The sequence below is a fragment of the Vipera ursinii genome (genome assembly GCF_947247035.1).
Source record: "Vipera ursinii genome assembly, chromosome: 1".
Classification (NCBI taxonomy): domain Eukaryota; kingdom Metazoa; phylum Chordata; class Lepidosauria; order Squamata; family Viperidae; genus Vipera; species Vipera ursinii.
The window spans coordinates 151,450,702-151,465,099 of record NC_139512.1 but is presented as its reverse complement, the minus strand read 5'-3'; the positions used below and the strand labels follow the sequence as shown (position 1 = coordinate 151,465,099).

General features: G+C 39.8%; 1 protein-coding gene across 1 annotated transcript in view; it reads left to right on the top strand.

The window, feature by feature from the left end:
• Positions 1-14,398, top strand: part of KCNH7 (potassium voltage-gated channel subfamily H member 7) — a 340,601-nt gene that overhangs the window by 220,939 nt on the left and 105,264 nt on the right. Inside the window, exons 4-6 of the mRNA XM_083348517.1 lie at positions 1,190-1,618; positions 3,156-3,176; positions 5,724-5,938. Of these exons, the coding sequence (XP_083204643.1) occupies positions 1,190-1,618; positions 3,156-3,176; positions 5,724-5,938 (665 nt within the window). The remainder of the gene's footprint in view (positions 1-1,189; positions 1,619-3,155; positions 3,177-5,723; positions 5,939-14,398) is intronic.

Sequence of the window (14,398 nt, the reverse complement as noted above, 5' to 3'; positions counted from 1 at the left end):
AACAAAGGGCATTACACGAGAGAACAAATATTTTGCAACAACTCATGATTTCATGTTTAACTGATTGTCGTCGTGGGGAAAAAAAGCCCTAGATAAAATTAAATCGCTGGGCTTTTCTATGGAAAGTCTGTGTTCATTAGGTTTTGATAATGCTAGAACTGCCTTGAAACAACGAATCTGGGATATTGATCTCCAAACAAATCTAGGTAAGGTGTTACACTCCATTATTTGTCACTTGCTTCCAGAAGGATTCTTCCCAGCTTCTTATTTATCTTCCATCACAATTTTGAAATTTCATAAAGCTTTCACTTTAGCCAGGTTGGATGCATTGCCCTCAGCAGTCCTTTTTGGACGGTTGAAGGGCACTCCTATGCACCTTCGGCTGTGTCTTTGTGGTGTTGGCTCTGTAGAAACTCTAAGCCAGGGGTGTCGAACTCAATTTCATTGAGGGCCGCATCAGCATTGCAGTTGCCCTCAAGGGGCCGGGTGGGTATGGCCAGGGTGGGCGTGGCCTACTGGGTGGGTGTGGCTAGAGTGCATATGGCCTACTGGGTGGGCGTGGCCAGCTCGACATCGTTTGCATCAAGGGTGCCTATGGGGGCCTGGGCAGGAGTGGGACAGATCTGAGGCTCTCTGGCAGGAGGAGGGTCTCTGGGCTAGGGCCAAGGCAGTGGGTGGGGGCCGTTCCCTCACTGTTTCCAGGATGGCTTCGCGGGCTGCATGAAACCACTTCGTGGGCCGGATCTGGCCCCCGGGCCTTCTGTTTGACATGTCTGCTCTAAGCCATATGCTCCTTCATTGTTCCCTATATAAAGACTCTAGACAAATTCTTATATATCTGATATTGAAGAAATTTCCAGGCAGGGGGTATGAATTTTATTTAATGCTACTACTTTTGGATAAGGACCCGAAAAGATCAATTCAGGTTGCCCAATTTTGTGCCACCATCTGCGCAATACATCGCACCTTTATCAAGGTTTGAAAATTTTTTAATATGATGTTTTATTTTGAGAATTTTGGATTGTATTATATTCATCGTTTGGTGGTTTTATATCCTGTAAATATGGATGTAAGATTGTTACTGTTGTTATGTATTTTGATTGTGTCTGGCCTTAAGGCTGTAATAAACAGTTGTTGTTTAACTGATTGGTGTTTTTTTTCTTCCTTAAATCTGATCTTTCCTACTCAGGCAAACTTTTTGGATTCAGGCTACCTGGATTGAGTCTTTTATCCTACAGAAAGCAATCTTTGCCACAAGACGATCCTGACGCGGTGATTGTTGATTCATCAAAACACAGCGACAACTCCATGGCCATGAAGCACTTTAAATCTCCTACAAAAGAAAGCTGCAGCCCCTCTGAAGGAGATGACACCAAGGCACTCATTCAACCAAGGACGTGTTCACCTCCAGTGAATATATCTGGGCCTGTAGATCATTCATCACCAAAACAGCAATGGGATCGACTGTACCCAGATATGCTGCACTCCAGTGCAGCCCTGACTCTTGCTCAGTCAAAAGAGAGCATTAGTAGTATGCGGAGAGCATCTTCAGTGCACAACATGGAAGGATTTACCATCCATCCCAAGAACATGTTTAGGGATCGGCATGCTAGTGAAGGTACAGTATTGGGTGAGGGAGGGTGATCAATATTCATGAATTATGTCAACTGAATGGCTGGGAACAGAGTGGAACACATGTATTCCATTTTTTATCCAACTAGGACAAGATCTTTGAAGTTTCTTTGTCTTTAAAAGCTAAAGGGAAAATCTAGCAGGGATGACATTAAGCACTCTATGGTTTATAATTTGTGATCTTATGCAAAGGGAAGCTTATGTCCAAGTCAGTATGCTTCATATTGTGTTATAAGTCTATGCCCACTAATTTGAGAGTAAGTCCTAATAAATGTTCCCTCATTATTTGGGCAGCAGTTTATTGTAAAGGGATACTGATACAAGAATGGTTCAGATTGCAATGGCCACTTCCATATTCAGAAGGTCTTCATCCAGAGCATGCACCCAGGAGGAATTCCCTCCTCCAAAAAATGCATTCGTTCATCCATCCATCCATCCATCCATCCATCCATCCATCCATTTATTCAATTTAGGTACCACCCAGACTGACTTGGGGAAGGGGCTCACGTACAGTAGATGGCAACATAAAAATAATCACCTAATAACACAATGAACAGAATATGGATGCAGATGTGGTCAATACATAAAACAAATGTCATGCTCCCAGCACTGGCTCCAACCACCTTAGCCTAGAGCCTGAGAGAACGGCCAGGTCTTTAAGATCTCCCAGAAAGCCACCAGGGTAAACCAAATAGGAAACATGACTAGATGAGCTAATTCTACCTTATTGTAAGGCTACCTTAACAAATTTCCCACCACCGCTTTAAACTGCCCTATAAATGAGGGCGGTCCTTCCTAGGTTTCTTCCTTTGACCATTAGTTGATTGGAGACTCCCCCCTCTCTTATCTGATTGTTTCATGTCTTCTCTTCGTCCATCAAGATCTTCATACATTCCATTATAGGTTGGAAGCCACCCAGTTTTCATAGGGAATTACATCCCAGAGAGCAGGTGCCATGATAAGAGAAGGTGTGATTCCTGGATCCGAAAGATGGCACTGTTTTAACTGAACCTGCCCAACCTGGCAGTCTGAATCAGCAATGTGCATGCATATTGTTTTAAAAGGAAGATATTCCTTGCTTCACAAATGAAGCCCTTGTTCATCTTAATGCCGTTGATTGGTTAGAATGCGTATTTGACTAATTGAGCAATTGGTTGCCTACGCTGTATTATTGACGAAGCCAGGAAAACTGCTGAACCGATTACAGTTTCTTACATCAAATTACCCTCCAAATTTAAAGAACAGTCCCTTCTGAGATGTACTGCATCCCTGCTAATTGGAAAACACTTTGAGGACTCTGGGAAATGCTGAAGAGCAGTTGAATGAGGATAACTTTTGGTTCCTAATTCTAAAAAGAGAAAATTAGCCTCGCATTCATTACATTAGATTCACCCAAATTAATGTTGGCTCCCTCAAGATATATTGGGGAACCATGAAAGGGGGAAAAAACCTGAGCAGTTCGGAGTCTTTGGATACACAGTTTATTCCCCCCCTTTCCTTTTCTTTATTCTGCTGAATAACAGATAATGGTCGCAGTGTCAAAGGTAATGTAAATTTATAACATCTATTGTTCAGTGCTTTTGAGAGACACATTATTTGGCATGTTAACTTGCCTGCTGTATAAACTGTACAAATGCATCATACTCATGCTAACCTTTATAAAGCTGGGCACATTACAGGAATTACTGTTCTTTTGCTTGATGGATGCATCACCTTTCTCTTTGCTCTCAATTCAGAGTGACGATAGATGGCCATTCAGAGGAAGCTGTGAAGGGATGTACAGAAATGTTCTTTCAAAGCCACTGGCCTCAGTTATAATGCAATCCTCTACTTGTCTATCCAGAAGAAAGTTCCCATCATTTCTCTGGGGCTTTTTTCTTTGATCACTGATTTGAGCAGCGCATCCTGTTAAGCCCCTTTGATTTGAGTGGGAGAGCTAAGCGTGTGCTTAATTCTCTCCCATCAAAAACCCCAGGAGGGTTTAAAAGTTTGAACTTTGGCTGGATTGTACCTACTGTATGTAAGCTTGTTGAGGAAGGTAGAATGTGGATGCGGCCAATCCTATTGCAGATAACGTAACTTGAAGTTTTCAAGATATGATCTTGTAAAATATTACAAATTGAGCTTTGCATGAGTGAAATTAGCCACCATTGATTCATTTTAAATCCAATTCAGTTTTATCTTTCTGACACCAAGACAATCGCTGAATAATCTGGACCCTTCACGTATTCCTCTTTTGTCTCCTTAAAACTAGTCTCACGTTCCTGGATGGCAGGGGGTATGGTTTAAGCTTACTGTAGTCTTCAGGTGTGCCTGCATGAATTCCATTTGCAATTCCATGTGGAATGTGTATTCATATATATCACATGCTAGTATTGGTCCTTTTTACCAGGACAACAATGCAAGCAAAGTTAGTCAAATGGAGGCATTCCTTTCTCTAGCTAACTAAAAATCCCTTTTGCACATTATTTTCCATAACAAACTGATCATTTGTGTTTATAGCCTAAATTTAGTAGGAGAGGCAGGATGAAGGAGGAATTTTCTCCTTTGTTCCTCTCCAACATGTCATTTAAATTTTGTGGAAAAATCAATATACTTGATGAAATGTCTCCATCAAACCTGCATGGTGTGCATGTGCTAATGCCCACAAGTGACCCAGTTCTAGGAAGTTCTCCCATTTGCTTCTTGTCTCCATCAGCAGTAATTTTGATATTGTGTGGTGCCATGTTGTAAGTGAACAACTGTCTGTAAATGAAATTGCTGCTGGCTTGAAGTACTCTGCCTGTTTCTGTATTTATTGTCACTATAGATCCACATCAGTATTCCATACTTGTAGTCTTTAAAGCCCATTTTAAGATTCTCAGAAGGAAATGAACATATTTCTGATAGAAGCCTATTCCATAAGAACAGACCTGCCATAAAGAAATATTCTGTTTCCCATGCCTGCCAGCCTAGCAGCTATGGATAAGCTCTTGAAAAGGGCCACCAGAAATCACAGATGGAAAACAAGCAACCATAGCACAAAAGACACCCAGGATTACCCAGGATTTGGAGTCTATCTTGATGAATCTTGTATTCAGGAGTCCATGTGCCAATGAAATTAAACAGTATTCTTAATGTTTTCTCCCTAATTTGGGCATTCAGGAAGTATTTATTTATGGGATACATTTGTGGTCCATTTTTCTTCTATGTCACAACAACTCTCAGAAGCTGGCAGAAGGTAATATGTTCAAGAATCCTTTTTCAGTCTTAGGGCACCAGGAGACATGGTTGGCATCAGAGAAGGTGGGCCCAAAATTTAGGAAAGGTAAACAAATGACATCTTACTTGCCCCTTCAGCACAGATATATGCACCTTACATGGGACTAACATGCTATTTGGGGAAAGTTGGGGGTTTTAGAGTATAATGAAAAACTCTGCTGTCCACAGTGAGAATCCAGAGGTTTTCAGGAATCCAAAAAACCAGAACTTTGTTTTCTTGTCGCTCCTTCAGCATATGGTATTTACAAGTATACTGCCTTTGAATCTGGAACTTTCATAGAGCCATACTAACAATAGATTTCTTCTAAATTCATAATTTAAAAAGTTCATGTGCTCCAGACTTTAAAAGCCCATAGTTCTCAATCTAGTGTGAAATAAATCTTTCAGGCCAAGTTTATCTAGATTTAAGTCCAAGATATTACTCCACTCATGGATTTCTGCTTTCACTTGTCTTCACTCAACTAGCTCAGAAGTCTGTAAAGACTGAAGAAATTGATTCCCACTTTCTCTATAATTTTCCACTTTTTAAAATTTTCTCTAGTTTAAGGACCCTACAAAGATTAGATGATAACAGAATCATTTACAGTAGCAGAAAGGATGAGAAGTCCTGGTTCAAGAGTGGGTGTGCAATGGGCACAAATTGTTTATTGCTTCTAGGCACTTTATTCTGCCCTTCTTCCACAATTAAAAGTGTTGGCAAATTCTAAACTAGAGAGTTAACAAGTCTGCTTGAAAAACAAAAATAACAATAAAGGTATTTACTTTTTTAGTTATCTGGAAAGTGGCTCAAGACATTATATCAGCTGATATCTTCTTCTTTTTTCTTGTAGGTCCTTTTAACCATATCAAGTCAAGTCTATTAGGATCTACATCTGATTCAAACCTCAACAAATACAGCACCATCAATAAGATTCCCCAGCTCACTCTAAACTTTTCTGATATCAAAAATGAAAAAAAGGCAGCATCTTCTCCATCATCAGAGAAAACAATCATTGCACCCAAAGTGAAAGAAAGAACACACAATGTCACTGAAAAGGTTACACAGGTGGGAGATTTTTAATATGTAATTGTGTCTCTTCTTTAATTTCTGTGAACACTCCACTCCTTCTCTTCACGTCTGCATGCCCTTCATACTTTTGTTAGACTTGTGCAGTTGGTTCTTCTAGATCTAGATGAAATGGAATGACAACAATTCTTCTAGCAACACAGAGGAAAATTAATGTAGATTAAACCTATAATTATCCAGAGAAAGGGCTCTGTGAGGGAAATAGTGCACTATGTTGTTGTAAGTGAATTCTGTAGAGGAACATAGACTTATCCATTTAACTTGGGTATATCTGATATAGTAGCACAGATATTGTTCTATGGTGGCCTTCGTTCAGTCTGCTTACCTACCTGACTGTGGATAATATGCAGAAGTCAAATGAAGTTGAGCAAAATTTAGCAATTTCTTCCAATCCTAATAGCCAAGTTGTCATATGTTACATAGACTACAAGAAGTATATGCATATCACATTACAAGAGTCAGACTATTTAAGAGAGACAAAATCAAGACATGAAGTTCAGGCTGGTAACCTGAGCACTGATTCCAGTACACCACCAAGGAGATCTTGCTATACTTGTATTTTCTTGAAGGTTCAACTTCCACCCAAGTCACATGGTCCTAACTATTTCCCAATTGTTAAAGTTGGTCAGTCAAGTAAATTGATCTTTCTGCTTTTCTATTCTAATTCCTTTGTTACTTAACACAATATGGTGCCTTCATTCTTTCGGGTACTGCTCTGAACTTGTTTCTGCAGAAGTTCATGGCTGGAGGTGTTCTTCTAATTCTTTTGGGACAAGGGGTTGGTCGATTCCATATTCTCTATTCTCCTCTCTTCTGTCTCAGATGCTATCTCAGAGGTAGGCCCACTATCTCTCAGAGATGCTGTGTTTTGTATCTCTTCTTTCTCATCCTCTTCCCCATCCTCAACAAAAGCTTCAATTTATTATTGTAATATCTTTCAGACGTGCCCACTGCAAAACTGAAATTCAGAGATACTACTGTAATACTTTCACTCTGAATTATTCATCTTTGGGTTTTCTCTTTGATGAATAACATCTCTGAACTCTTCCAATAACTGTACTTAGTAAGGTTTTTTTTTAGAGCTTTAAAAGATAAAACCCTTTTATTGTTTCTAAATCATTTTGTGAGCATCGGCATCTAAAAAGTGATGGGCGTTTGTGTGTTGATGCTAATAAGTTTAAATAAGCAAACATAGCAGAATAAATACCTCTTTTATGAATCACAGCATAGTCTTAGACCAAGGGTACTAGAGTAAAATTCAATGTATTTACTGAGGGTTTTTTTGTTGGTAAGTTAATCGTGAAACTGCAGACTAAAGTGCATGGAGATTGCCTTAAAGAGTTCCTAAGAACTTAAATCAGGGGTCTTCAAACTTGGCCCTTTTATGACTTGTGGCCTGGGTCCAGGGTATTTGAGGGAACACCTGCTGCCGGCATCAAACGCCCTTCGCCCAGTGCGCTCCCACAGGGAGGGTCTGCTCAGGGTCCTGCCGGTAAGAGATTGCCGGCGGGTGACACCCAGGGATAGGGCCTTCTCAGTGGGGGCGCCTGCCCTCTGGAACCAGCTGCCGGTGGAGCTGAGGACTGCTCCCGACCTCCGATCATTCCGCCGGGGCCTGAAGACCTGGCTCTTTGAGCTCTCGGGCCCAGGCTGAGGAGACATTCATTTTAATTGGGGTTTTTAATAGTACAGGGTTGATTTAATATTTTTTAAATTGGGTTTTAACTTTTGTATGGTTGATTTTTAACTCCCTGTAAACCGCCCTGAGTCCTCAGGGAAAGGGCGGTATATAAATGCAATAAAATAAATAAATAAATAAACAAGTCATAAAAGGGCCAAATTTGAAGACCCCTGTCTTAGATCATACCCTGCAGAAGACAATTTTGTTTGAAAGACTGTCAGAGGAGAATATTCCTTGGTAAAATGATTCTTCTGACCAATTCAAGTCTATTTTAAGAAGAGCAGCCTTGAAGTTGCTCCTCAGCGCTAAACATCTGGGCAGCAGACTAAGCAAATTGTGAGCTTTCCTGGCAGTCTTTAGTTGTAATAGATCTCAAATTCTGTTCATTTTTATAGGTTAATAGAATTTTATAGGGCTATCGGCTTAGTCATTTCGGGTTATTTTATAGATTTTATTTTCATATTTATATTTGATTGCTTGATTGTATTTTATTACATGCTAGTCTTTGAAGTTTCCTCTTTTCGGTTTTTCTTCTGCGGTATAATGGATTGCATTTCTATTAAAATTATACTAATAATTTCTGATTGTTCAGCTCTCTTTTCCATTATTGCAGTTCGGTTTTTGTTCTTGTTTTTGGCCAGGTGCGACTCTTAGGGTTTGGCAGTTCTTCAAAGGGACTCTTTATTTGTTGCAGCTTCAATTGAAGGAGCCCTTCAAAGGTGCTTTACATTTTCAGCAGCGTGTTTCAGGAGGAGAAAAAGAGGCCCCAGTGACAAATGAATGCACGACCCCTGGGTCTACAGGAGTCTAAGGATGATTACATATATGCACAAATATTCTACTCCGTTAACAATTCTCCAGTCACATTATCTAGCCTTATAATATTATCCTTAAACTTCTCTTCAGTTTTAAAAAATGAGTAATTCACCCTATCAGAAAGTGAGCAAAAGGAAATACTTATTTTTCCAAACTAAAGAATAGCTAATATTTCTGTTTATGTATATGTGTGTATATTAGCATAACTGTACTTTACCTGATAGCTATCTTTTTTATAAATCTGGGTCAACATATTAAACTATGGTTAACAAGGAAATTATTTTAATATTTCCAAATCCTTGTATAACTTACAATAGCCTAAGTCTAGCTCCATTCTGCTTTCTAAAGGCATAACAGATAATTTAATGCCACAAGATGTCATTCATATTTATTAGTGACTCTATACTAGGGAGAAATGTACACAATAAAAATTACATATTTTTAAAATTAATAGGCACGTCTTTTACACTTTTACACACATTTACATAGAATTTCTGGTAGAATCTGTAGTTTAATATGCCAGCCATCTACAGCTCTCTGCATTCAAAATTAAATCTTTTTTTTATTAAAGAGTTTTACAAAAACAAAGTTTTACAATATATCCCCAAATCCCCCCCACCCCAAACCCGCCCACTTTCCCCCCCCCCGACTTCCCAGAGCTAAATACAGGATTATAGTTACAATAATCATATTCTAAATAAAAATTATGCATAATATACAATTAACCAAATTCATAATGTGCTTTAACTCCCCTTTAACGTAACTACAAACAAAGTACCAATAACAATATCCCACTAAAATCTACTCATAAGCTAAATGGAACTTTTTAGTCCCATATTTGTTCTGAATATAATTTATCCATCTCCTCCAAACTGAAATATATCTTTCCTGTGAATGATCTTTGAAATAAGCAGAAATCTTAGACATTTCTGCAAGATTCGAAACTTTAAACACCCATTCTTCTATAGTGGGCAAACTATCCTTCTTCCAATATTGTCCCACCAGTAACCGTGCTGCTGTTATCATGTTCAACATCAAATTGGTTTCTTTAACATCACAATCTACAACAATACCCAATAAAAACAATTGCAGAAAAAACTTTATCTTCCTCTTAAAAATCTTTTGAATGTTCCACCAAATTTTGATCCGAAAAGCTTTTATATTTCTACATGTCCACCACATGTGAAAGTAGGTATTCAAAATTAAATCTTGAAGTGTTTGCCAAGGGGGTCAAGAACTCTTTACAGAATGCTTCCGATGAATATTGACATTACTGTAGTTTGTATTTCTGTTCTCTTTATGATTTAATCAACTCCTGAAGAATTTGCAGGAATAGCTTTTACAAGTTCACCATTTTTAATGAGAAGAAAATCAATTCTCTATAGTTCCTTCCTATTATAATTTCTTATCTATCATTCCCTAAACATAAACATTTGAGCCCGTTACACACACACACACACACACACACACACACACACACACAGAGAGAGAGAGAGAGAGAGAGAGAGAGAGAGAGAGAGAGAGAGAGAGAGAGAGACTGTGTTATCAGTGTGCATGGAATTTTATAAAGCGTAAGAAAGTACTTTCATGTTCTGAAAATTACCTTCATTTCCTGTTTAGCAGATCCTCTTGAAATTATGATCCAGATGAGAGGTTTATTTTTGCCTTTCATTTATTTTCATTTTGCCGTTGCCTTGAAAGTTTCTTTTGCTTACTTATTTATTTACATCCAGGGTTGCTTGTTTTTCAGATCTAGGTTTGCACAGCTTTTAGCATGCCACTCAAATGTAGACATTCTTAGGACCAAGAAAAGAACAAAGCCAGGACCAAAAATAAATTTAATCTTGAATTTAATTAAATCCCAATACTGTGTAAACCTCATGAATTTAATTAGGTCCATTTTCTTTTACAGAAGAATAAATTTGTTAATTTAATTGGTCTTAACGTTAATCTCAGGCTGTTTTAGAACTTATCCTCAAAGAACACCTGCACATGTTACAATTCTGCTGGAAAACACCAAGTTTTTTCTCTAGGTTTCACAATCTTCCTTTTGTCTTCCTCCTTCCTTATATAAGCTATTACATATAGGCTAAGAGAAGACAGGGGGAAAAATTGTGGAAGCTGAACTTCCAATCTATTGATTTCTTGTAAAACTGGTTCAACTATACAAGGACTTGGATGAGATGAATTATGAGAGACTAAAGTTTTTGAGTCTGAATCCCAGCAGTTGATTCTGCTTCCATGGCTGTTCCATCTGCAGCTGGAGGTGCTGAAGATAGAGTGAGAGTATCTTAATAGCTTGGAGCATTTCATGGTTCCTTAAACCCAGCCAGAATTACTGAGAACCAGGAGAGAATAATTGGTGCTTTTCAAAAGGTTCAAAACTTTGGATCAAGTGGAAAAAAAAATCTCTCATCTACAAAAAAACACTATTAAATAGGGCAATTCTTCATGGCAACCTAATTCTTCCCTGTAGTCTTAGACACGGAACTGGGATAAGTTCTGTTTTGTTGCAGTGGTGTATATGGAAGCTGATGGAAAAGGCGGAAACTTTCTCTGTTTCCTATTTCTGCCTGTGGTCTTTTCATTGATTTGACCAGTTCTTCTCTCTTTCGATAAACGGAAAGGGCAGAATAATTACTATAAACCTTCTAGTTGTTGAAGAAAAGCTGACACTTCAGTTTCCATGTAAGAGGATTCTCCTCTGTAAGGAAGAGACACAGCATTATTAGCTTTTAAAAGGTTTGTTGGATGCTGGCTTAAATATGTAGTTTGAAGCATCATGCCATTTTTTTCCATGCAATGGTAATGGTCTTTTTTCACATGAATTTGTACTGAGTCTAATTTTACTGTACTAGCACCAAGGCAGATATTCATACCATGAATTAGTTTAGCATTTAGTCTTGGTATTTCTTGGAGAAAAAAAGCAAGGAATGGACATGTTTAACTGAGCTAGTATAGGGTTATGGCTTGGAAGAAAAATATATTAATTATTTGACCATGACTACGGTTTTCTATAGGCATAGGAAAATCCCAAATGATTCCAAAAATTAGGGATTTCCCCTCCCCCAGATTACAAGCAGAAACAAGGAAGCTTGATTTCAGTGGGTCACAGCAGCTTTGGAAACTTAACCCCACCCCACCCCCACCCTCTGCCATGGCCCTAATTTACCTCATTTCAGATTCATGCATTGTTTTTAGATTCAGTAGAGAGGACCAGCCTACACAAATGCAAAATGGCCTTCATATCTGAATTTGCACTTGTTGTTGTTGTTAGTTGCGAAGTCATATCCGACCCATCGCGACCCCATGGACAACGTTCCTCCAGGCCTTCCTGTCCTCTACCATCTTCTGGAGCCCATTTAAGCTCATGCCGACTGCTTTAGTGACTCCATCCAGTCACCTCATTCTCTGTCGTCCCCTTCTTCTATTGCCCTCAGTCTTTCCCAGCATTAGGCTCTTCTCCAGTGAATCCTTCCTTCTCATTAGGTGACCAAAGTACTTGAGTTTCAACTTCAGGATCTGGCCTTCTAAAGAGCAGTCAGGGTTGATCTCCTCTAGGACTGACCGGTTTGATCGCCTTGCAGTCCAAGGGACTTGCAGGAGTCTTCTCCAGCACCATAGTTCAAAGGCCTCAATTCTTTGGCACTCAGCCTTTCTTATGGTCCAACTTTCACAGCCATACATTGCAACTGGGAAGACCATAGCACTTTTGTTGGCAGGGTGATGTCTCTGCTTTTTAGTGTGCTGTCTAGATTTGCAATAGCTTTCCTCCCCAGGAGCAAACGTCTTTTAATTTCTTGGCTGCAGTCCTCATCTGTGGTGACCCTGGAGCCCATGAAAATAAAATCTGTCACAACCTCCATTTCTTCCCCATCTATTTGCCAATTGGCACTTAGACCAACATTATTCAGGTCCTGGCTCTCCTAGCAAAATCATGAGCAACTTTAGCATCCTGTTTTTTCCAAATTAGATAGACATTTAATATCTTATTCTCAGGAGCACTGCAACTTCTCTTTGGATACAATATTCTTCATAATTTCTGTATATGCAAATAATATATAATTTTACTGTCTTTTTCTTTCTGAATCCATAAAAAATATTGTCTTCAATCTCCTGCTTCTGAGTAGCAAGTCTTCTGATTTGCATAAAAAATATCTTTGCATCAATTCCTGAGTTCTCCAGTTAGAAGCAAGATCATATTACAGGCAATGTGAACAACCATTACCTAAGGCACGGAAGGAAAAAGTGCTAGTTAAAGTAAACCATGTTGCCCTAGAGCAGACATGTCAAACACAAGGCCCGGGGGCCAGATGCAGCCTGCGAAGTGGTTTCATGTGGCCCGCGAAGCCATCCTGGAAACAGTGAGGGAACGGCCCCCACTGCCTTGGCCCCGGCCCAGGCCAGCCAGAAGCCAATATACAATTTCATGGTGGTCATCTATGCTGAAATACATTCAGTCTTAGCTCCACAAGGCCAGCTGGAAACAGTGAGGGACCGGCCCATGCTGTGTCGGCACTGCCCCCTGGGCGCACACTGGGGAGGTATCACCCTTTGTGAGGAATGAAGAAATGCACCATCGCCTGGAAGTGGCCAGCACATGGCCCTGCCTACTTTGGGCAGGCTAGGGCCTGGGCAGCGTTGCACTTCTCTTCAGATTCATGCCACCTGGCTCAGCCTCTCAGCACTGTGAGGACAGCACCCCGTTGTCTGCCAAAAGCAGGCAGGCTGGGGGCTGGGCAGCATTGTGCAGATAACATCGACTCTCATGCTGCTCATGGCATCCCCTCCACCAGAGCCCACCAAGCCGGATATGTGAAGTAGGCGAGAATCATGTGCTGGTCACTTCCAGGCAATGATGCATTTCTTCATTCCTCACAAAGGATGACACTTCCCCAGCTGCGTTTCTTGCCTGTTTTTCTCCCTCCCTCATCTCAAATATTTTCCTACCACTCTGTTCTAGGAAGGAAGGCCCCCAGGCACTTTGATGTGAATGATGTAGGTCACGCCCACCCAGTAGGCCACACCTACCCGGCCCGCCAAGGGCAACTGCAATGCTCATGCGGCCCTCAGTGAAATTGAGTTTGACACCCCTGCCCTAGAGGCTTAAGTATCTCTATCCAAATATTTTACCAAATCCCAATAGATACAGAAAGAGAAAATGATGTCTTTATCTTCACTTTTCAATCTAAACCAAAGCAAGATAGCAATCACATCTAGGACAAACAGGGCTTGTATAAAACCTAAAAATAATCCATTTATTCAGATCTCTGACTGCTTATACACTGCCCTAAATCCTTTTCCTCTACTTAAATGTGTTCAGAGAGTGTGAAGAAAGTTTTCCCAAGGGGTTTTGTGGATGATTCTCTAAGACTTTATTTAAGTCAAGCTTTCTCAATATTCTCCTGTCTCCAAAGAGAAAACTTGTGAAAATAGGAATTGTTAAAGAGGAGCTGACTTCTAATTATATTTACTTCTCTTTTCATTTACCGTAATGTTCAGAATAGAATGTACCATCTCTGTAGCTCCCTTACGCAGCACTTGTTTTATTTTATTTATTTGTATCCCACCTTTATTATTTTTGGCTGGCAGATAATTCAATATTCAGTCTGGGAGGAGATGATGAAAGATCTCCCTGAGATGGGGGAAAAGGCTAAGATTTTTTTTGCTGCTGATAGTATGGCAGTGGAAAATAGAGCAGGCTCCTTCTCCACAAGTCAACTGTGAACTGAGATCATAGGGTTACCTAGGATTTTTCTTTACAATTTATCAATGAGTAGAATATTCTCTTATCTACTAACATGCAGGGAAAAGACTAGGATGAAGGAAAACATATGGATCTCATGGAGCACATTTTCACCATATGATAAAAATGCTCATGCGTGATCACGAGCACTGACAAGGGACTGACTTTACAAGAGAAAATGACAAAATGTGGGGGG